We start from the raw sequence: 24,589 nt of genomic DNA, 5'->3' as shown, positions 1-24,589 counted from the left end.
ATCCAGCGGATGTTGGCAATTTGATCTCTGGTTCCTCTGCCTTTTCTAAAACCAGCTTGAACATCAGGGAGTTCATGGTTCACGTATTGCTGAAGCCTGACTCAAATTGAAGAAAGTAGGGAAAACTGCTAGACCATTCAGATATGACCTAAATCAAATCCCTTATGATTATACAGTGGAAGTGAGAAATAGATTTAAGGGCCTAGATCTGATAGATTGAGTGCCTGATGAACTATGGAATGAGGTTTGTGACATTATACAGGAGACAGGGATCAAGACCATCCCCATGGAGAAGAAATGCAAAAAAGCAAAATGGCTGTCTGGGGAGGCCTTACAAATAGCTATGAAAAGAAGAGAGGCAAAAAGCAAAGGAGAAAAGGAAAGATATAAGCATCTGAATGCAGAGTTCCAAAGAATAGCAAGAAGAGATAAGAAAGCCTTCTTCAGTGATCAATGCAAAGAAATAGAGGAAAACAACAGAATGGGAAAGACTAGAGATCTCTTCAAGAAAATTAGAGATACCAAGGGAACATTTCATGCAAAGATGGGCTCGATAAAGGACAGACATGGTATGGACCTAACAGAAGCAGAAGATATTAAGAAGAGGTGGCAGGAATACACGGAAGAACTGTACAAAAAAGATCTTCACGACCCAGATAATCATGATGATGTGATCACTAATCTAGAGCCAGACATCTTGGAAAGTGAAGTCAGGTGGGCCTTAGAAAGCATCACTACGAACAAAGCTAGTGGAGGTGATGGAATTCCAGTGGAGCTGTTTCAAATCCTGAAAGATGATGCTGTGAAAGTGCTGCACTCAATATGCCAGCAAATTTGGAAAACTCAGCAGTGGCCACAGGACTGGAAAAGGTCAGTTTTCATTCCAATTACAAAGAAAGGCAATGCCAAAGAATGCTCAAACTACCGCACAATTGCACTCATCTCACATGCTTGTAAAGTAATGCTCAAAATTCTCCAAGCCAGGCTTCAGCAATACGTGAACCGTGAAAGTATCTTACATTATTAAATTAATTAAATCATTCCCATTACAGAAGGACTCAGGGGCCCTTTCAGTAGAATTTTTTCCCTGCTAATTTCTTGAAGATTGTCAAATATTTAACAAAAGAAGTTAAAAGAGGCAATGTCCTGTGAAATTAATATAAAACAAATATGAAATAGAGATTTAGACAGGTGAATTTGTTTTATTTCCATTTGACTAGAAAGGGAGCTACGATAGAGGTAGAATCCACAGTCTCATGACAATCTTCTATTCACTGTTGTTTCTCTGGAATTGTTTTTCATCTGTATGCAAATCCCTGCTCTGCCTCAGTAGCTGTGTGAATTTGGGGAAGTTGCTTAACTTTTCTGGGTCTGATTTTTCTCATTTGTGAGATGGGGATGATAATAGCCTTACTTGAGTGTTGTGAGAATTCAGTTGGGGTAAAACCTGGGGTAGCCCACAGCACAGGGTTGATGGCATTAAGCCCTCAGAAATGTTGGCCATCATTCATTATTAATCCAAGGTGGGAAGCCTAAGCCACTCCGTGCTATGTGACTTAAGGAGTCATAGCTTCTGTGAATTCGTGTCTTACTTTGTGAAAGGCCTTCCCCAAAGCACTGTCACGAGACTTCAGTGAGCTACTGGGTGAACGGACTTCATCGACGCAAGTCCTGACAGGGCTCAGCTACTCTTGTAAGCAGATGGATCTGGTTTTCAATTCTGGCCCTTCTACCTTCCCAGTAACTCGTCAGCCCGAGAAATGTCACTTAACTCTTTACCAGCTTCCTCCTCTGTAGCCTGGGGACCATCATTCCAACCTTGACCCTGTTAAATCATCACAGCCCCTGACCCATGGGGGTAACAATCAGCGAATCCTGTTTACATAAACAAACATCTCCTGTGTTTATTCCCTCTGGGGATGATGCTCCCTGGGGGTCTGCAGAGTGATACAGAACATCATAGACCACTTGCCGAAGCTCCGCTACCTGGTGGCTGTGGACGAGTCAGTTCACACCCTGGAAGACTTTGTCAAGGTACAGCTGTGTCATCCCGGGCTGGGTGGCATCTCTTAAATCATTTTACCCCAGGCCCTCAAGGTGGAATCAGGGGTACTAACAAGATTGGGTGCAGGGTGGGGGTGGGGCCTAAAATAGAATATCCTTAAACCCAAGCTTGGGCTTCCCTGGTGGCTCAGTGGGAAAGAATCCGCCTGCCAATGCATGAGATTTGGGTTCGATCCCTGCATCAGTAAGAGCCCCTGGAGAAGGAAATGGCAACCTAGTCCAGTGTTTTTGCCTGGGTAATCCCATGGACAGAGGAGCCTGGCAGGCTACAGTCCATGGGGTTGTACAACAACAAAAGCGAAGCTTACTATTTGCATCTGCAGCTTACATATGCTTGGAGAAGGCAATGGCACCCCACTCCAGTACTCTTGCCTGGAAAATCCCATGGATGGAGGAGCCTGGTAGGCTGCAGTTCATGGGGTCACTAAGAGTCAGACAGGACTAAGCGACTTCACTTTCACTTTTCACTTGATGCATTGGAGAAGGAAATGGCAACCCACTCCAGTGTTCTTGCCGGGAGAATCCCAGGGACGGGGGAGCCTGGTGGGCTGCCGTCTATGGGGTCCACAGAGTCGAACACGACTGAAGCGACTTAGCAGCAGCAGCAGCATACATATGTTGGGAAATTACAACCACAATAGTCTCTCTCCAGTATATGCGCAGAAAGGAGCAGAAAAGGCCACTGTAGGGTTCAGACACAAATGACACACCGGAGTACGAGAATCTGTCTGTGACCTGTGCCCCAAAGTACTGATAATGGTCAAGTTCTCCAAACCTACTGGCAGCTTCCAGGAGCTCTGGATCTTTGAAGATCTCCTCTGCCATCCAGGCTGCTCTGGCTAAAGGTCACTTTGTGGCCCAGCTGGCTCAGCCAGTGCAGCCTTCCCTTGCCCCTCCCCAGGGCACCCTCTACTCATCTTTTTTGGGAGGAGGGTCCCACACAGAGCAGCACGTGGGATCTTAGTTCCCTGACCAGAGACGGAAGCTGGGCCCTCGGCAATCAGAATGTGGAATCCTAACCACTGAACTGCCAGGGAACTGACCTCGACTCATCTTTACGGTTCAGCTCAGGGGCTTCCGTGCTGGTCCAGTGGCTAGGACTCAAGCTCGCGCTGCAGGAGGTGCAGGTCGATCCCTGATGGTGGACGTACTTCCTGCCGAGTGCCTGTGTGCCCAGTCGCTTAGTAGGGTCCAACTCTGTGCGACACTATGGACTATAGCCCTCCAGGCTCCTCTGTCCACGGGGTTCTCGAGGGACGAATACTGGAGCGGGTTGCTATTTCCTCCTCCAGGGGATCTTCCCGACCCAGGGATCAAACCCACGTCTCCTGCCAACACAGGTGGATTCTTTACCACTGAGCCACCTGGGAAGCCCACAGCGTGCTGGAAGGTGTGGCCAAAATAAGCAAATAAAGATTCACCTCGGACACCTTCCTCTGCACCCTCCCTACCTCCACCCCACCTCCCCTGCAGCCCCAGCACCTCCTTTCCATATTCCTAACATCAGGCATTACACACCAGCATCTGAGTACACATCTTTCTCTCCCTTTTCAGATTGGGAGCTCCCTGAGGGCAGGGATTGGGCTTTTATTTTATTCATCTCTGTGTCCAGTTTCCAGCATGCAGTGAGGATCCTTTGCTCTGTGTGGAACAAATAAACCAGTGCATGTCCTCAGGGCTCTCCCCTGTTGCTTTGCAGATTTTTTTTTTTTTTTGTATTCAGCTATGTTTATATTTATTTGAGAAATTTTATATCAAAATCTTACAGGTCAACCAAAATAATATTTGTTTTTCTCTAACAGTGCATCAGTAGAAGTACTGGCCCTGGGAAAATCCAGAAAATACCCAAGGAAAATGCTTTCCTAACCAAGGACTTAACAGTTAGTATGAGAGACTTTTTTGTTTTGTTTTTCCTACTCTTTTCCTGAAGGTATTGCTTCTTGAGGGATCTGGAGTCAGAGGATCTGGCTTGCGGGCTAATTTCAGCTCCTCCTTTACAGTGGAAATTCCAACCTATAGCAACTTCTTCTCTTCTGTGAGCCTGTTTTTTTTTTTTTTTTCTTTGTTTTCTTTGTTTGTTTGTTTTTTCTCTGAAAATCCTTCAGAGATCATGGTCAGAAAATATATTTGAAAGCTGTCTAATGTATAAAATGCTATACAAACACTGGATGTTGTTCTCTTTGGCTCCTTTCTAAAATTCAAAGAGGAGGCTGAATTTCTGATTTAATCAGCGCAACAAGAAGAGGACAGTTTTAGTCATGCAGTGCATTCTTCTAGCTTGCACTATAATCTTTTTTAAAGAAATAAATTCTAGCAAAAGAGTTGACTGCACATGATTCTGAAAGGATGGATATCGTTGCTTGCTTCTGAGAAGCAGAACTGGGTGGGTGGTGACTGGGGCCAAAGGAGGCACTTTTCCCCTTCTACTTTTTTTTTTTTTTTAAGTGTTAAGTATAGTTGATTTCCATTGTGATGTTCATTTCAGGTGTACAGCAAAGTGAGTCAGTTATATACACATATATCTATTTTTTTCAGATTCTTTTCCCCTGTAGGTTATTACAAAATATTGAGTCAAGCTCTCTGTATGATACACTAGGTCCTTGTTGGTTATCTGCGTTACATATAGTAGTGTGTATATGTTTCCCTAGTACTTTTTGTTCTTTTGGATTTTGAACCATGAGATTGCACTACTCAAAAAATTGGTAGAATTTTTAAAAAAAAACAACTTTTTTTTTTTTTTAAAGGAAGAAACCTTCCACTCGGACTTCTAGTATCTCTCTTTTTTTTTTGCCACATTGCATGGCCAAACCCATGCCTCCCTGCAGTAGAACCACAGAGGCTTAACCACTGGACCACCAAGGAAGCCCCTCTCCCTACTCTTTGTTTGTGTAACTGCACAAGGCAGGACACCGCCCGCATTAGAGAGCAAGTGTGGGGAGACTTTGGGGTCACAGGGTCTCACTGCAGGTGCTCTGTCAAAGCTTGTCATTCAGTCGCTAAGTCGTGTCCAACTCTCTGCAACCCCGTGGACTGCAGCATGCCAGGCTTCCCTGTTCTTCACTGTCTTCCAGAGTTTGCTCAAACTCATGTCCACTGAGTCAGTGATGCTGTCTAAGCATCTCAGCCTCTGCCATCCTCTTCTTTTGCCTTCAATCTTTTCCAGCATCAGGGTCTTTTCCAATGAGTCGGCTCTTCCCATCAGGTGGCCAAAGTATCAAAACTTAGAGCTGTCTTCACTGACATTCATGTTTAGTGAACGTGTCCATATTTTTCTTCAATAACTTCAGTGATTTGGGTTTGTTATAACTGTCACATGGTCGGGGGAGGGGACCGGCAGGAGATAAGTCTTTGACGTCCTTTTCTCTCTTAGCAAGAGAATATCGACCACTTACTGGTCAATTTGAGAATGGAAGCACTCTTTGTGAAGGAGAATTTTAACATTCGATGGTTTGCCCAAGCAGGATTTGTGGAAAATATCAACAGCATCCTCAAAGAGTACAAGCAAAGCAGAAGATTATTGGTAAGTATAACCACTTCCTATTTAAGCTTCTGATTTAAGCAAAGTACATGAGGCTTTGGTGTAACTACAGCAATGGAAGTACTTTTCTTTCACATGTCTGAATTTCTAAATTCAAGTTCTTTTTCATATCTGACCCGTTGTTCAGGTCTTGTTATGCCCAAGTCTCGTAATCTCCCAATGACCACCAGGGACCCGGTATCCGATGCAAAAGCAAGAGAGTTTTTACTACCAAGCTCGAGCTGGGGCTCCCACCGTTACCGACGCAGCGGCTAAGGAGAGGAGCCCTGAGTTTTGGGTTACACTGCTTATATAGGGAATATTCAGGTGAAAGGGTAACAAAGGGGGTGTTCAGGCTGAAGGACTACTGATTGGTTACCCTATTCTATAGGGTTTTCTGTGGATTTCTGATTGGTTTTACTTCCACGGTAAATCATTACTTCCAAGGTAAATCACAAAGGTAAATCATTACTTCCAAGGTAAATCACAAAGGTAAATCATTACTTCCAAGGTAAATCACAAATTCTTGAACTTAAAGTCAGGAGGTTTAACCTAAGGGCTGATTGGCTCGTGCACAGTGGGGCAAGTTTAGGAAATATCCAAAGTCTAAGTCTGTTTGCCCGGAACCTTTACAAAATGGAGTTCTTTTACAAGATGGAGTAGCTTAGGCTCTTCAGTCTAACAATCTACATCTATATTCTATGGAAACTTGCCAATCGAATATTAAAAATTTTTAAGTTGACACTGAGGACCGTTATGCTTGACAGCAGCTGAACATGATAGAAAGCCCCAGACTGAGTGTCACAGAGCTGTTTCTAAAGGGAAAATGTCAGGTACCTTACTGGCCCATGTGTCACCTGGGTATCCATCTGGGTAGGCAGGAGGTAGGGAAGTCTGATGGTTACTTTGATCTTTTCTGATTGGCCAGGGGATTTGCTGGTCATTTTAATTTTTTTTTTTTTTTAAGATTTTGTTGTTGTTGTGGATCATTTTTAGAGTCTTTATTGAATTTGTTACAATATTGCTTCTGTTTTAGGTTTTGTTTTTTTTGGCCGCAAGGCATGTAGGATCTTAGCTCCCCAACCAAGGATCAAAGCTGCACCTCCTGCATTGGCAGGCAAAATCTTAACCACTGAATCAGCAGAGAAAGCCCTGCTGAACATTGTAGCAATCACAACTTTCCGTAGATGTTCTTATCTCCATGTTCCAGATGAGGAAACCAAAGCTCAGAGAGATGGAGCAATTTCTTCAAGGTCACACAGCTAGTCAGGGATTCAAACTAGCTAAGATGCCAGCTTAGCTTGAACGGCCAAACTGTGGAGCCTCCACAGCTCCATCTCTGAAGTCAGGTAAACGCAGCAACTTGCCCAGATCTTTGGATTTCTCCCAGGGAGGCCTTCCAAAGATGAGAGTGAATATGACAGGAGAAACCATTTTGAAAACAGCATTCTGTGAGTAACAGGTGCCCTCATGGTTGAATTGCCATTGTGCATGGAAATACTGAACAAGAGCCAGCAGAGTTGTATTTGTAGCCTAAAAATCATACTTTCCGGAAAAGGATGCCTTGTTGAGAATCAGTAAAAGATGCATGGCTTTGCAAAAGAAATGATGATGCTTTTAAGCGTCTGAGACACCCACGATGGCTGTCCTTGGAGACTGTCCTGAAGCACAGAACAATTCAAGAGGTTAGACTAGTGTTGTCATCTGTGGGTCAACTTAGAACAATACCAAGTCAGAGTGGAGATAGGACAAGACACCTTAAAGAGACCATGTGGTTTTTGATGAGCAAAACTAGACAGAATATGATAGAAGGAGTAAGCATACCTAAAGATTAAACTGAGTCTGTCCATCCCTGGGGCGTTGGTCAGCATGGCAGCATAGAACAGCAAACACGACCGAGGGCAATGTAGACAACGCCATGCCAGTGGCATCAAGCCAGGGGCCCCCACAATCCTGTTCCTTTAACAAAGCAAAGCCGTCCCTGTGCAGAGGCAGGCACATTCAGTCACCTTGATCTATTGCCACCCAACAGTCCATTCATCCAACTCTCCTCACTCTGATCAAAGCTCATCACGTATATTATCTATATGTGCCTGCCCTGAGGGGTAATATATCAAACACCTGCCCTTGGACTGTTCTGAGCTCAGTGGCAACCCTACTTGTCATTATAAACGAGTAAGCTACCAGTTCCTGTTTTGTACCCTGATAAGGTGGCTTCCCTGATGGCTCAGCAGGTAAAGAATCCACCTTCAGTGTAGGAGACGCAGGAGACATGGGTTCGATCCCTGGGTTGGGAAGATCCCCTGGAGGAGGAAATGGTGACCCACTCCAGTATTCTTGCCTAAAAACTCCCATGGACAGAGGAGCCTGGCAGGCTACAGTCCATCGAGTCACCAGGAGTCAGATGCAACTTAGCAGGCAGCACACAAGGTGAGCATCCCTACCCCAGGGGACAGACCCACTCTTGGTGTGTGGATGACACAAGGCACGTGAAGCCTGCTCAGCTGACCACCGACCCCCACGTCTTGGTGAAGGCACCCTGTGCCCCTCGGAGCCCAGCTCTGTGCACCAAGACTCAGCTCCAGTGTTGCTCCGCTGACTCCTACCCCCTCCGTGCCCACCACGTTGGTCATCGCCATGACTCTGAGCGCCTGCCCCTGAGCAGACAGGACCATTCATGTCCACCACACCTTACCCAGCGCCCCCTCAGGGGCTCTGCTCACTCCCTGCACAGCCTGACGAATAGTAATAACAATGGTAGTGGTGGTACTAATAATGATAGTAGTAATCATGATAATCAACTCCATGTATGAAATTATGTAAGCTTTAAGCACATGGACACTCTGCCCATGGAAATTTCTTTTCTTTGGCATGATTTTCTTTTTTAAAATTTTGAAAATTTGCCTTGCAAAATACCAAGCTTCAGTTTCACAAGCGTTTGAACCATTTCAAAAGAAATGACTTATTTCTCACCGATATTTTTATTTCTGTCAGAAATAAACATTTGCTCACCAGTTATGAATGTGGTGAGCTTCTTTAGCATTCAAGCAAGTTTTTCAGCAGAGGAAAAAAAATTTTTAATGGGTGTATTTTTAAAAAGCTAGAATAAATTAACTGGTTTAAAAAGGAAAAGATAATTCAAGACCAAGTTTAATCCAGAAACAATGTACAAGAGGCAATAAATTAAGCACTTTCTAAGAGTAGACTAGAAGCTCTTCTCTCTCTTTGCTGTCTTCACAGGGGTAACACTGCAAAGGTGAAATTGTAGTGTGGAATCCTCAAGTACTTGGCTTTTTTTGTTTTTAAGTACTTTTAGGGTGCTCCTGAACACGACTGAGCGACTTCACTTTGACTTTTCACTTTCATGCATTGGAGAAGGAAATGACAACCCACTCCAGCATTCTTGCCTAGAGAATCCCAGGGATGGGGGAGCCTGGTGGGCTGCCATCTATGGGGTCGCACAGAGTCGGACACAACTGAAGCAACTTAGCAGCAGCAGCAGCAGCAGCAGGGTGCTCCTGAGCACAGTTTGCTGTGTCTTGTCCCCCATGCCCAGATCAGGACACATAGTAGATACTCACTAAATACCAAGAGAAAGTAACTCTGGGCTCTTGACGAAGGAGTGAACCGGCCTGCGGAATCCTGAGACTTCAAAGGGCTGATCCTTGAAATAAAGATCTCCGCTTAGCTACAGATCATTGAGAGCCCCGTGTCATCCCTTTTCTCCTCTTTTAGCCAATCAAGATTTGCATTCTCGGTCCTCCTGCTGTTGGAAAATCCAGCATCGCTGAAGTTTTAGCCAAATACTATAAACTGCACCACATTAAAATGAAGGATGTCATCTCTGAAGCCATAGCGAAACTGGTAACAATTTTAGCAACTTTATTGGGAATTTCAATAATTTAAAAATACCTTTTCTTAGTCTTATAATTAAGAAGTCACAGATCTTCCGTGGCATCCTTCAAAGAGATTTGTTATTTTAACTGGAGTTTGTTGTTAGCCCCTATTATGAAAATACAGAATCCCAAAGGGTTTTCCTTTGTAAGGTGGAAGTGTCTTTCATGGGTGGACCTTAAACTTTTGTCTATCTCTAGTCATTGCTCAAAATATATCTTGTATTCTCTCTGTTGACTGGTGGTTTTGTTATTCTTTTTAAAACTGTATAGTTGTACAATTTTAAAATTGTATAGTATAGTTATTTGCAATGTTGTATAACTTATACATGTACAATAGTGATTTACAATTTTTAAAGATTATATTCCATTTACAGTTAGTATAAAGCATTGGCTATACTCCCAGTGTTGTACAGTATATCCTTGTATCTTATTTTAGAAATAATAGTTTGTGCCTCTTAACTTTCTGCCCTTACATAGCCCCTCCCCACTTCCCTCTCCACATTGGTAACCACAAATTTGTCCTCTGTGTCTCTGAGTCTGTTTCTTTTTGGTTATATTCATTAGTTTGCTGTATTTTTTAGATTCCACGTATAAGTGATATCATACAGTATTCGTTCTTCTCTGTCTGACTTATTTCACTTAGCATAATGCCCTCCAAGTCCATCTATTTATTGCAAGAGGTAAATTTTCACTATTTTTCATGGCTGAGTAGTATTCCATCGTGTGATATAAATATATATCTGTTGATAGACCTTAGGTTGCTTCCCTATCTTGGCAATCATAAATAATACTGCTATGACTGAGGTACATGCATCTTTTCAAATTAATGTTTTTGTGTTTTTTGGATATCTGTTCTTGTTTAGTCACTAAGTCATGTCTGACTCAACGATTCTTACTAGGTGGTGTCCGTGGGTAGAAAGAGTGTTGATTCTTAGGTGGTTCTGGCATTAGCACAGAAATAGATTACTCATCTAAAAGAGAGTAAGAAAACCCACAAGACGCTCATGTGTCTTCATAGATACAAGCATCTTTTGTATGCCTGTCCTTGAGTACCTCCCCTGTTTGGGTACCAGCCTTTTCCAGGATCGTTCGCCACAAGGTTTATGAGCAGCCAGTCAATGCAGGACATCATGCTGTTTGAATATCTTTGTGCTACGTAGGAGGCAATCATTACACCTAAGGATGTAACAGAAGGAGAAGAAGAAGGTGAAGAGGAGGAAGAGGAGGATAACGTGGAGGAAGCTCAGGAGCTCTTGGAGGGCATCAAGGAAAGCATGGACCAGAACGCAGGTAACCATCCTGTGATATTCTTGTAACAGTTGGCTTTTTCCCTTGTTATAAAAACTACATTGTGTTGTTGTTCAGTTGCTAAGTTGTGTCTGACTCTTCAACCTCGTGGGCTACAGCACTTTAGGCTTCTCTGTCCTCTACTGTCTGCTGGAGTTTTTTCAAATTCATGTCCATTGAGTTGGTGACGCTATCACTATTTCATCCTCTGTTGCCCGCTTCTCCTGCCTTCAATCTTTCCCAGCACCAGGATTTTCCAGTGAATCAGCTCTTTGCATCAGGTGGCCAAAGTATTGGAGCTTCAGCTTCAGCATCAGTCCCTCCAATGAATATTCAGAGTTGATTTAAGATTTAAAAAAAAATGATGGGAAAGAACTACTTAAGTTTTTAAAAATTGTGTGTAGTCAAAAGTATTTGTAAAGCATCAAAAACTGTAATTAAACAGCAAAGGACATATCAGGAAAAAATATTTACCACCAAATATGACAAAAAGTTAATAGTTAATAAAATTCTCAGGCAAAGTAATAAGAAAATCATTAAGTCCTGAATAGGAAAATATGGATGAAAAACTTGGGCCAATGATTCACTCATTCAGGAAGAATAAATAAATAGAAAAAATTTTTCACTCACATGATAATTTTAACCACTTTGTTGAACACATGCATTGCAGTAAAGTGTCTCTTTAAACTTAAACTCTGTACTCATTCTTTCCTTACCCTGGGATGGAATTTCAGGCTGGTCCCACTGCAGCTCTTAGATAATAAGCAAATGGCTTCTCTGTTTATTCATACTTTAGGAAGGCCATTCCAGCCAAATAATCATAAATGAGGTTTTGAAATGAGATGTCTTTAAGGAAGCTTGCTACCCAGGCAGGAAAGCATCAGCAGCAGTTAGGAAAATAGAAACCATTTCATATTTATATAATTGAGATCCTCTATAGCACTGGCTATGAAAGTGAAAGTCACTCAGTCATGTCTGACTCTGTGACTCTATGGACTGAACTCTCCAGACCAGAATACTGGAGTGGGTAGCCTTTCCCTTCTCCAGGGGATCTTCCCAACCCAGGGATCGAATCAGGGTCTCCTGCATTGCAGGCAGATTCCTTACCAGCTGAGTCGCCAGGGAAGCCCAAGAATATAGGAGTGGGTAGCCTATCCTTTCTCCAGGGGATCTTCCAGACCCAGGAGTTGAACCAGGGTCTCCTGCATTGCAGGCAGATTCTATATCAGCTGGTACAGAAGCGTTGGCTATAGGCCAGTCCAAAGTGTCAGCAAGGGTGAACTCTCATCCAGGGGAGAGTTCCTCCCCTCCCATCCTATCAAGCACCTTTGGTTTCTTTCCTCTTACTCACTCCTTCCACCTTGCTGGTGGCAGTTTCTGACCCTCCAAGGTTGGGCTGGGGCAAGTGGGGATTATTGTTTTATTGTGGTTGTTGTTTAGTCGGTAAGTCATGTCCAACTCTTGCAACCCCATGGTCTGTAGCCAGCCAGGCTCCTCCGCCCATGGGATTTCCCAGGCAAGAATATCGAAGTGGTTGGCATTTCCCCCTCAAGGGGATCTTCCTGACCCAGGGATCTAACCTGGATCTCCTGCAGTGCAGGCAGATTCTTTACCGTCTGAGCCACAGGGAAGCCAGGGAAGGAGGACAAAGGTGTAAACAAGCTCTCCCCCTGAGGACCGCCCACCACCTTCCCCTGGGGCACTGCTCTGGGCCATCCTCCGTCTCTAGTCTTCTGACACTCCCCCTTCTGTCCTCCAGATGCTCTTCTTACTAGCTATTTATCTTCAGGACTCCTCACCCTCCTCCCAACTCTGGTTTAACCCTCCACCTCCTCCTCGCCTGCACCCAGGCCACTCCAGTCTAGTTTACAGGGCAGATAATATGTTTTTGTCTGCATACACTGAGGGTTCCTTTAAACCAGCTAGCTTTCTGAGCTGGGTTTTTGCTTTGATGTGGGCCAGGTGGGAAGGAAATGGAAGTTAGAATTCCGGAGAGATTTCCCAGACGTAAAGGAAATAACCCTGACTACTTGTTGGAAAGACTGGTGCTGAAGCTGAAGCTCCAACGATTTGGCCACCTGATGTGCAGAGCCAACCTCTTAGAAAAGACCCTGATGCTGGGAAAGATTGAGGGCAGGAGGAGAAGTGGACGACAGAGGATGAGATGGTTGGCTGGCATCACCAACTTAATGGACATGAGTTTAAGCAAACTCTGGGAGACAGTGAAGGACTGGTGTGCCACCATTCATGGGGTCCTAAAGAGTTGCAGACAACTTAGCAACTGAACAACAATACTGAGCATTCACTTAAACCAGCTGGTTGTCTGAGTCTAAATTTTTTGCTCTGGTGTGGGCTGGGTGTGGAGGAAATGGAATTTAAAATCCCAGAGGTGAAGGTACACAGAAAACACAGGTCAACACTTTAAGATATGACACTGCCCTTGCCTCGCCTGTTTCCCTCATAGCCCAGTTGGTTAAGAATCTGCCTGCAATGCAGGAGACCCTGGTTCAATTCCTGGTTCGGGAAGATTCCCTGAAGAAAGGATAGACTACCCACTCTGGTATTCTTGGGCTTCCCTTGTGGTTCAGCTGGTAAAGAATCCACCTAGAGTGTGGGACACCTGGGTTCGATCTCTGGGTTGGGAAGATCCCCTGGAGAAGGGAATGGCTACCCACTCCAGTATTCTGGCCTGGAGACTTCCATGGACTGAATAGTCCATGGGGTCGCAAAGAGTCAGACTTTCACTGAGCGACTTTCACTTTCACTTTCTTTGCATCGCCTGTGACAGCGGGGAATCCCTATCTTGGTTTCAGAATCTGGCCGTGTCCCGGCTCTTACCATTTAGGGGAGAGGAAGAAAGCAAAACAAGACATTCCATTGTGAGGACACCTGTGGAGGAAGCCTGGCAAGGCCACTTGGAAGGGTGGGGCCTGGGGATTGTAGGAATCCACAGGTGACCGTGGTCACGTGTACATACGCTGTAAGCCTGGGGTCCAAGGCCAGAACCAGACAGACATGGGACAATGTTTATTGACAGGATCATACAGTTGGTCTTTGCAAGGACCCGAAAGTCTTATCCAATGACTTTGTGTAAACAGGGTGACATGAAGTACTGACTGGGCTCTTTTCATGTCTGGGTGGAGGTGACCACACAGAACAAGAATTACGGTCAAGAGCAGTCATTGCATCACCAAAGTTCAAGAAGGGCCTGTCCTTGGCAGGAGATTCTGTTCTTCCCACTGATGCTGTTGTTGCCATTCCGTCGCTAAGTCACATCTGACTCTTTGCAACCCTGTGGACTGCAGCACGCCAGGCTCCTCTGTCCTCTGCTATCTCCCAGCATTTGCTCACATTTATGTCCACCGAGTCAGTGATGCTATCAAGCCCTCTCATCCTCTGCCACCCCCTTCTCCTTTTGCCTTCTATCTATCCCAGCATGCAGGAGAGGCCAAAGTGGATCAGTAGTCAGGGTCTCCAGTTGGTGCTAGTGATAAAGAACCTGCCTGCCAATGCTGGAGACATAAGAGATGAGGGTTCGATCCCTGGGTAGGGAAGATCCCCTGGAGAAGGGAATGGCAACCCACTCCAGTATTCTTGCCTGGAGAATCTCACGGGCAGTGGAGCCTGGTGGGCTACCGTGCAAAGGGTTGCAAAGGGTCGGACTGAAGCGACTTAGCACGCACAGGGAAGGAGGCAAGCCTCCCTGCTGTCACAGGCCCACGCACCCTCTCACTTCCGACAAGATGGCAATAGTGCCTTCAGTTACCCTTAACCCCTGGAAAGTGCTTTTTTCTTCAAGTTTGTCCAAAACTCCTTCCTATTCACATTTACCTGAAACTTGAACACAGACCCAGGTTATGTTTAAACAACAGAAGACCTGTGAACCCACGGTGCAAACCTCTGTGGAAATTTCATAGCATGAAGAGGCAGAAGTCCTCACCCAACCCAATGTGTCATGGTGTGAGTCTAAGAACTCCAGCAAGATGGAACTCACAGTCCCGCAGGGAGGCACCTCTGAATTCTTATCGATTCGTGATCCCACTCCCGTTGGTCCCTGACTGTGCAGCCAAAATCAGGACTTGTTTAAACCACAGAATCCACTAGTTCTAGACCCTTTTTGCATTGTGGGTTTGTTGAATCTGGTTGGTGGGATTCCAGGTGATCAGTGGACTACCCTGTTAACTAACTTTTCTGTGAGTTTGAAATTAAAAAGTTGGGGACGGGGTGAGAAAAATATGTAAACATATCAACTTTGTAGTGTCTCTACTGTGCATGCATGCTAAGACACTTTAGTCGTGTCCAAATCTTTGTGACCCACTAGTCTCCTCTGTCCATAGCTTTTTCCAGGCAAGAATACTTTAGTGGGTGGCCATGCCCTTCTCCAGGGGATCTTCCCAACCCAGGGATCGAACCTTATTATGCATGGATTATTTTAAAGACCTTGGTTGAACTGAACTTTTTTTTTCTTTTTCCTGTATTTTGGCTGCGCTGCTTGGCACGCAGGATTTTAGTTCCCCGACTAGGGAACTAACTGGCAACCCCTGCAATGGAATTGCAGTCTTTCTTAACCATTGGACCACCAGGGAAGCTTCCCAGCTATCTATGTTTAAACTGTCTTTTAGCAATTATAATTATGGGTTAACATTAGCATTTTAAATATTACTGTTATTTGAAAGGCAGACTTAACATTTAACAAAAAAAGAAAACAACATAGCAGTGTGGTGTTTTAAGGCCAGTCCAGCAGGGCTGTGCTCATTTATTTTAAAGCAGAAGGAACTGTCACCTTCCAAAATGCTCCGGGCCAGCCAAGGTCATGGCTGTATCTTCTAGGAGGTCACAGTTCTCTAGAGAAAGGCACTTGGGTTTGGCCCTTTGTGTACTCACATTCCATGGTTATCATAAACTGCTTGCTCAGGACTTCCCTGATGGCACAGTGGATAAGAATCCACCTGCCAGTGCAGAGTGCGCAGGTTCGATCCCCGGTCCAGGAAAATGCCACATGTCTTGAGGCAACTAAGCCTGAGCACCACAACTACTGAGCGCGTGTGCCCCAACTACTGAGGCCCACATGCCTGGAGCCCATGCTCTGCAACACGAGAAGCTGCCGCAGTGAGAAGCCTGTGCACCACAGTGAAGAGTAGCCACCGTTCGCCGCAACTAGAAAAAGTCCGTGGGCAGCAACGAAGACCCAGTGCAGCCAAAAATAAAAATAAAATAAACTGCTGCTCAAGCCCCCTTCTGGCATACTGAACGCCTAGTTCTGAAACAAACAGAACAAATGGCCAAGCTCACTGCCTGAAATAAACCAAGGGATGCCACAGAGGAGGCTGAAGCTAGATTTCTGAGTATGTGCCTTTCCTTATCAGGGAAGCTTTTGAGAATTGGAAATACTGTTTAAATAAAAGTCATCTTTGGATATCAGTGGATCCTTGACATTTTTAAAATGTGGCTTTATTTCTTGACAGCACTGTGAACCTTACTGAAAAGGAATGTCAGATCACTTTGAGGAATTTCATTATGTTAAATAACATCTTTATCTTTTTGTCTCTGCCATAATATTTAAGTTTCTGAAAGATGCGATTATTTTCTGAGTCAGTTGCCGCCTAATGATTCGTGTGACAATGAAAGGTGGAAGAAAGGAGAGGTGTTTTCATTAGATCATCTCATTGTCATTGAATAATAAAAAGGCTTCAAATTATTTTATATTATACATCCACTGATAAGCTGAAAGTATAGTGCTACCCTGGGAAGTTTCAGAGATCAGTTTCTAAACTCACCAAACTTGCATTATTGTTGAGTCGCTCGGTCCTGTCCGACTCTTACGACCCCATGGGCTCTAGCCCACCAGGCTCCTCCATCCATGGGATTTTCCAGGCAAGAATGCTGGAGTGGGTTGCCATTTCCTTCTCCCAAACTTACATTACCATAATGTATATATTAAGCTATATAAAAAGGCAGGGCTGTTTCTTAGAAGTGATAGCTGTTCCAACAGTTAACAATGGAAGGATAGATGAATATTTTAGAGAAGTTACATCATACTGTCTCGGAAACACTGTGACAGTTTTAGGACAAACTCCTCCCTCCTTAGCCTCCCCAAGCAACTGCAGGAACCCCACATTCAAGCTGGAGAGGAAACTGTCCAGTGGGGTAAAGGTCTGAAATGCCGACGGGAAGAGAGAGGGAGCAGGGGACTGGTGCCTTTACGGGTCAGGATCAAGCTTGATTTTTATTCAAAAGCAGCAAATATTTATTGGGCATGTGCTATTAATAAATCACGTGGCAGCAGCATGCAAGAATACTATCCCACTGAATTCTCACAATGGAAGCATTTTTTATTATGTATTAAAGCATAGAAGTATAATATCAAAACAGAATTGAGTAAACCCTGAAGACTCTGGATTTCTCCACTTACTGATCTTTCAACTTCATCCAAAGTTGTAACCATGGTAAAAAAAAAAAAAAAAAAACTGGAAGTGCAGACATCAGCATTTGCTTCCATTCTTTCTTGCAGATGAGTTCATTAGTTTCTCCTACTTTACAGGGCATTAGAAGTCATGTGTCATGGTTTAAATACCAAACCACATATTTTTCAGTGTAATGCAAAGATAAGAGTTTTTTCAATAGTAATTTTGACTACACAAGAATTTTTGAGGTCACTTTAGAATGTAACCTGTATATGTAGAATATGACTGCACAGTAATTTTCTTTTTTAATCAGGTCGCCTGGAAGATCAATATATTATTAGATTTATGAAAGAAAAGCTAAAATCCATGCCTTGCAGGAATCAAGGTTACATTTTGGATGGATTCCCAAAGACCTATGATCAGGCCAAAGACCTGTTCAGCCGTAAGTTTGGGTGTTCCTTTTATTTTGAGTGTTTACATTCAGATAAGCTGCAACTTTATTGTCCAGAGTAATAATGGTCACAATTAAACAAAAAAAATCAGAGGGACTATATTTAAAATACAAGCTTTCCTCATTATAGCTAGTTTTCACGAGTGACTCAGTTAAAATATTTAAATTTTTGAGCTGTCCTTCATAATAATATGTAATGAATTCAATGATGTATATTTTGTTTTACTAGAAGAGGATGAGGAGGAGGAGGAAGAAGTCAGAGGCAAAATGTTTCCCTATGATAAATTAATCATACCTGGTAAGTTTAAACTACTTCTCCAAGGTCATATTTAAAGGAATGTCATTTGATATCTCTTTTGTACCAAAACAACATTTTTTATGTTGATAAAGTAGGTTTGTTTGTATCAGGAAAAAAGTAAAGCAATACCCTTAATATCAAACTTCCAACCTAAAGAATGCCCTGGGGGTCATGGACAGAGTCTCTTTGAGAACATTCATATCTGCTGTTCCCTCCTGTGACAGAGCAGAAAAGTTAGTCAATCTGTTGGTGCCCTGACTTCTTTTCTTTTTTGTTTTTCTGTACTTTTTAAAAACTTGAGATATAGTTGATTTACAACATTATATAAATTTCAGGTATATAGCATAATACAGTATGCTGCTGCTGCTATTAAGTCGCTTCATTCATGTCCAACTCTGTGCGACCCCATAGACAGCAGCCCACCAGGCTCCCCCGTCCCTGGGATTCTCCAGGCAAGAACACTGGAGTGGCTTGCCATCTCCTTCTCCAACGCATGAAAGTGAAAAGTGAAAATGAAGTCGCTCAGTCGTGTCTGCATGTGAAAGTGAAGTCGCTCAGTCGTGTCTGACTCTTTGTGACTCCCATCAGGCTCCTCCGTCCATGGGATTCTCCAGGCAAGAATACTGGAGTGGGTTGCCATTTCCTTCTCCAGGGCATCTTCCCGACCCAGGGATCGAACCCAGGTCTCCTGCATTGCAGGCAGACGTTTTAACCTCTGAGCCATGCCTGCATAGTGATTCACAATTTTTTTAAAAGTCTTTATTGAATGTGTTACAACATTGCTTCTACGTTTTGGTTTTTCAGCCATGAGGCATATGGGATCTTAGCTCCCAACCAGGGATCAAACCCTCACCCCCTGCAGTGGAAGGTGAAGTCTTAACCACCAGACCACCAGGGAAGCCCTGATTCCCTTTTTAAAACATTTTTTTCCTTTTTTTTTTTATTTAACAATTTTTTAAAACTATGCTCCATTTGTAGTTATTACAAAATAGTGTCTCTATTCCATGTGCTTTACAGTGTCCTGGGGAGAGTTGTCAGTTGGTGAGACCACCAGGGACTAGGTCACTGCCCTTCCTTCCTGCTCTGCTTTAGTTCCTGGCCATGCCATTGTCTTTTCTGGAAGACATCCAGAATCCAGAATCGAGACTGGGCAGGAAGAAGCTGCTCGGGTCCCTCACACCACCACGAGTTTATCCTATTAGGTATTTACCCAGAGCTCTCACAACATACCCTTGAAAGAAAAGTATCAGCAATGTGTTCCATGAAAAAGGATTTGCTGAGTACCTAGCAGGCATTTCTTGTGACTCTGCCATGAACTGTAAAAGTTTTTTTCTTCTTCTTCTTCTTTTTTTTTAATCAGTTTGCATGAGGTTTAATCAAGTTCCGGTCATATGATAAAAACAAGAATAGCTATTTTCTTAGCCATTTTTCTAGCCCAGGGATGTAACTTGGAAGAGGCTGCTTGCTCACTGTGTCAGAGTCCCCGAGAGAGACAATTCACAGCTGTAATCCTTTCCTCCTCCTGGCCCAGGCACAGCATGTGATGAAGCTTCTGGAAGCAGAGACATCAGAGAGCAGTCATCCTCAAGGATGGGTATATACTGTTTGCCTGAGCCAGGAGCACAAAATGCCAGAGGAATGGGTTCTCTTCGTTTTCCCATTAATTTATGTACTTGCCTCCAAAGAGGTTAAAAAGTAAAGTCAACTGGTCTAAATAAGCGCATCTGTCCAGTTTATGAGACTTTAGCACTTCTGGGTGATAGGCATTCATTGTAAACCCCACGGTAAATCCTCCTGTTCTCCCTGAAGCAGCTGGATAAAATTCAGCTCAACCCACCATCTGCCACGTAACAGGCACGACTCGCGATGGGAGCTTATTGAGCTGCTCCATGAGCTTGGGAGGCAGGAATTACTCCCTTGTTTACTGGATCCAGAGTCTGAAGTCCAGAGACTGATCAAATGTGAGGGCTTGAATTCAGACGCATATCTTCTCATTCCACTACCTCCAAAAACCAGAGCACATGAAACCCCTCCCTAAGATAAGAAAATGGAAACACAAGAGGTAAAAAGAAACGCAGTTCTTAGTCCTGATCCACGGGGCTGCTCTCTGCCGGGTATGGTCCAAACACGTCTATGATGAAATCTCTTTGGAATGTCTAGTCTGTTCTTTTCAATTAGCCCCCCTCCCCACTTTTTAAAAGAAATTGTCATTAGTTTCTCTCTTCCTGAAAAAAATCAGATCATTGTCTCATTTGAACTGTGGGATTTTAATTTATAGAAATGACTGAGACATGAGAGGCTAACGCCATTGAAAGAATTTATTGCTCAAATTTCCCCAGAGAAGGGATTGTGGCAACCATCCAGGGCCAATGGGGGAAGCACCAGGGCTGGTCAGGAGGCAGGGGAAAGTCTAGGACGCAGCCTTCCTTGAGGTTACTGCGGCAAAGGCAGGGGATTGACTAGTATGAGTAGTTGCAGTGGGCTTTGGTCTCTAGCTGCTTGGTCCTGGCCCTGGCCCTGGGATGAGTAAAGGCAGGAGAAATATTAACTTGGTGTGTGAGTTACATAAAAGGGGTGGTTGGCTTGCATACGTGAAGTGTGCTCTCAGGGGTGGATAAAATGCTCACTGTCATTAATAATGATCCATGTGTCAAATATTCGATAAGCACTGACTGTGTTATACTGAACATAGATGTTTCATAGCATGAAGTGAGCAAATAGGTTGATCTATGAAAAATTAAAGTCCCAGGGAAGTCCCTGTTTATATTAATTTGGCAAATTGGCCATCAAGGCATTTTGCTCATAGCTGTGAGTCTCTTTGGGAAAGGGTGATATTGTGCTGGAAATGTGGCAAGGTGACAATTGACTGGGAGGCTGATAACAGATATCACAGGGTTATTAGAGATTTGTATTTACAATTTCTCCTTTGTATTTTTGGCCATGCCACATGGCTTGTAGGATCTTAGTTCCTTGACCAGAGGTTGAATTTGTCTCTTGGCAGTAAAAGTGTAGAGTCCTAACCACTGGACTTCAAGGGAATTCCCAATTTTTGCTGTTTTTATTGAAAAGAGGGAAGGAAGGAAAGCAGAAAGGAAGAAAAGGAGGAGGAAGGGAAAGAAAAACAATCAGTTCAGTTCAGTCGCTCAGTCGTGTCCAACTCTTTGCGACCCCATGAATCGCAGCACTCCAGGCCTCCCTGTTCATCACCATCTCCCAGAGTTCACTCAGACTCACATCCATCGAGTCCATGATGCCATCCAGCCATCTCATCCTGGGTCGTCCCTTTCTCCTCCTGCCCCCAATCCCTCCCAACATCAGAGTCTTTTCCAATGAGTCAACTCTTTGCACGAGGTGGCCAGAGTACTGGAGTTTCAGCTTTAGTATCATTCCTTCCAAAGAAATCCCAGGGTTGATCTCCTTCAGAATGGATTGGTTGGATCTCCTTGCAGTCCAAGGGACTCTCAAGAGTCTTCTCCAACACCACAGTTCAAAAGCATCAATTCTTTGGCGCTCAGCCTTCTTCACAGTCCAACTCTCACATCCATACATGACCACAGGAAAAACCATTGCCTTGACTAGACGGACCTTAGTTGGCAAAGTAATGTCTTTGCTTTTGAATATACTATCTAGGTTGGTCATAACTTTTCTTCCAAGGAGTAAGCGTCTTTTAATTTCATGGCTGCAGTCACCATCTGCAGTGATTTTGGAGCCCCCAAAAATAAAGTCTGACACTGTTTCCACTGTTTCCCCATCTATTTGCCATGAAGTGATGGGACTGGATGCCATGATCTTCGTTTTCTGAATGTTGAGCTTTAAGCCAACTTTTTCGCTCTTCTCTTTCACTTTCATCAAGAGGCTTTTTAGTTCCTCTTCACTTTCTGCCATAAGGGTGGTGTCATCTGCATATCTGAGGTTATTAATATTTCTCCCGGCAATCTTGATTCCAGCTTGTGTTTCTTCCAGTCCAGCGTTTCTCATGATGTACTCTGCATAGAAGTTAAATAAGCAGGGTGACAATATGCAGCCTTGACGTACTCCTTTTCCTATTTGGAACCAGTCTGTTGTTCGATGCCCAGTTCTAACTGTTGCTTCCTGACCTGTATACAGGCTTCTCAAGAGGCAGGTTAGGTGGTCTGGTATTTCCATCTCTTTCAGAATTTTCCAGTTTCGTGGTCCACTGGAGAAGGGAATGGCAAGCCACTTCAGTATTCTTGCCTTGAGAACTCCATGAACAGTATGAAAAGGCAAAATGATAGGATACCAAAAGAGCAACTCCCCAGGTCATTAGGTGCCCAATATGCTACTGGAGATCAGTGGAGAAGTAACTCCAGAAAGAATGAAGGGATGGAGCCACAGCAAAAACAATACCCAGTTGTGCATGTGACTGGTGATAGGAACCTGGAATGTCAGGTCCATGAATCAAGGCAAATTGGAAGTGGTCAAACAAGAGATGGCAAGGGTGAACGTCGACATTCTAGGAATCAGCGAACTAAAATGGATTGGAATGGGTGAATTTAACTCAGATGACCATTATATCTACTACTGCAAGCAGGAATCCCTCAGAAGAAATGGAGTAACCATCATGGTCAACAAAAGAGTCTGAAATGCAGCACTTGGATGCAATCTCAAAAACGACAGAATGATCTCTGTTCGTCTCCAAGGCAAACCATTCAATATCTCAGTTATCCAAGTCTATGCCCCAACCAGTAATGCTGAAGAAGCTGAAGTTGAACGGTTTTATGAAGACCTACAAGACCTTTTAGAACTAACACCCAAAAAAGATGTCCTTTTCCTTATAGGGGACTGGAATGCAAAAGTAGGAAGTCAAGAAACACCTGGAGTAACAGGCAAATTTGGCCTTGGAATGCGGAATGAAGCAGGGCAAAGACTAATAGAGTTTTGCCAAGAAAATGCACTGGTCATAGCAAACACCCTCTTCCAACAACACAAGAGAAGACTCTACACATGGACATCACCAAATGGTCAACACCGAAATCAGATTGATTATATTCTATGCAGCCAAAGATGGAGAAGCTGTATACAGTCAACAAAAACAAGACCAAGAGCTGACTGTGGCTCAGATCATGAACTCCTTATTACCAAATTCAGATTTAAATTGAAGAAAGTAGGGAGAACCGCTAGACCATTCAGGTATGACCTAAATCAAATCCCTTATGATTATACAGTGGAAGTGAGAAATAGATTTAAGGGCCTAGATCTGATAGATAGAGTGCCTGATGAACTATGGAATGAGGTTCGTGACATTGTACAGGAGACAGGGATCAAGACCATCCCCATGGAGAAGAAATGCAAAAAAGAAAAATGGCTGTCTGGGGAGGCCTTACAAATAGCTGTGAAAAGAAAAGAGGTGAAAAAGCAAAGGAGAAAAGGAAAGATATAAGCATCTGAATGCAGAGTTCCAAAGAATAGCAAGAAGAGATAAGAAAGCCTTCTTCAGCGATCAATGCAAAGAAATAGAGAAAAACAACAGAATGGGAAAGACTAGAGATCTCTTCAAGAAAATTAGGGATACCAAGGGAATTTTTCATGCAAAGATGGGCTCGATAAAGGACAGAAATGGTATGGACCTAACAGAAGCAGAAGATATTAAGAAGAGGTGGCAGGAATACACGGAAGAACTGTACAAAAAAGATCTTCACGACCCAGATAATCATGATGATGTGATCACTGATCTAGAGCCAAACATCTTGGAAAGTGAAGTCAGGTGGGCCTTAGAAAGCATCACTACAAACAAAGCTAGTGGAGGTGATGGAATTCCAGTTGAGCTGTTTCAAATCCTGAAAGATGATGCTGTGAAAGTGCTGCACTCAATATGCAAGCAAATTTGGAAAACTCAGCAGTGGCCACAGGACTGGAAAAGGTCAGTTTTCATTCCAATCCCAAAGAAAGGCAATGCAAAAGAATGCTCAAACTATTGCACAATTGCACTCATCTCACATGCTAGTAAAGTAATGCTCAAAATTCTCCAAGCCAGGCTTCAGCAATACGTGAACCGTGAACTCCCTGATGTTCAAGCTGGTTTTAGAAAAGACAGAGGAACCAGAGATCAAATTGCCAACATCCTCTGGATCATGGAAAAAGCAAGAGAGTTCCAGAAAAACATCTATTTCTGCTTTATTGACTATGCCAAAGCCTTTGACTGTGTGGATCACAATAAACTGTGGAAAATTCTGAAAGAGATGGGAATACCCGACCACCTAACCTGCCTCTTGAGAAGGCTATATACCGGTCAGGAAGAAAAACAATAGATCTCACAAAATCCCCATTGATTGGGCTTCCCAGATGGCTTAGAGGTAAAGAATGTGCCCAGTGCAGGAGCCGTAGGCAATGCAGTTTCAATCCCTGGGTGGGAAAGATCCCCTGGAGGAGGAAATGGCAACCCACTCTGTTGTAGCCACGCATTCCGGGAAACAAACTCACTCAGAAGGACAATGCAGATAGTGGAGTGCAGTTTATTGCACCGGCGGGCCCAAGGCAGAGTCTCCTCTTAGCCAAGGACCCTGACCAGTTTTTGTGAAAATCTTATATACCCTAAGTGTACTTGCTCAAACCCACCTCCCCAAATTCCTTGAAACTAGTCTGGACAAGGTAAAAGAGAGATACGATCAAAGTTAACCCATGATTCATGTGTCACAAGACTAGATAAAGAGT

At 43.7% G+C, this 24,589-nt stretch overlaps 1 protein-coding gene across 2 annotated transcripts in view; it reads left to right on the top strand.

Annotated features, from left to right (window-relative positions):
* The window catches only part of AK7 (adenylate kinase 7), a 72,404-nt gene that overhangs the window by 37,917 nt on the left and 9,898 nt on the right, over positions 1-24,589 (top strand). For both annotated transcript variants that reach the window (XM_040257080.1, XM_040257081.1), the window contains exons 8-14: positions 1,944-2,034; positions 3,867-3,944; positions 5,435-5,584; positions 9,317-9,445; positions 10,638-10,767; positions 17,482-17,610; positions 17,849-17,917. In XM_040257080.1, coding sequence (XP_040113014.1) covers positions 1,944-2,034; positions 3,867-3,944; positions 5,435-5,584; positions 9,317-9,445; positions 10,638-10,767; positions 17,482-17,610; positions 17,849-17,917 — 776 coding nt within the window. The remainder of the gene's footprint in view (positions 1-1,943; positions 2,035-3,866; positions 3,945-5,434; positions 5,585-9,316; positions 9,446-10,637; positions 10,768-17,481; positions 17,611-17,848; positions 17,918-24,589) is intronic.

Source organism: Oryx dammah, unplaced genomic scaffold, assembly GCF_014754425.2.
Source record: "Oryx dammah isolate SB20612 unplaced genomic scaffold, SCBI_Odam_1.1 HiC_scaffold_16, whole genome shotgun sequence".
NCBI classification, from domain to species: Eukaryota; Metazoa; Chordata; class Mammalia; order Artiodactyla; family Bovidae; genus Oryx; species Oryx dammah.
The sequence above is the reverse complement of the archived record's forward strand: the minus strand, read 5'-3'. Positions and strand labels throughout refer to the sequence as shown.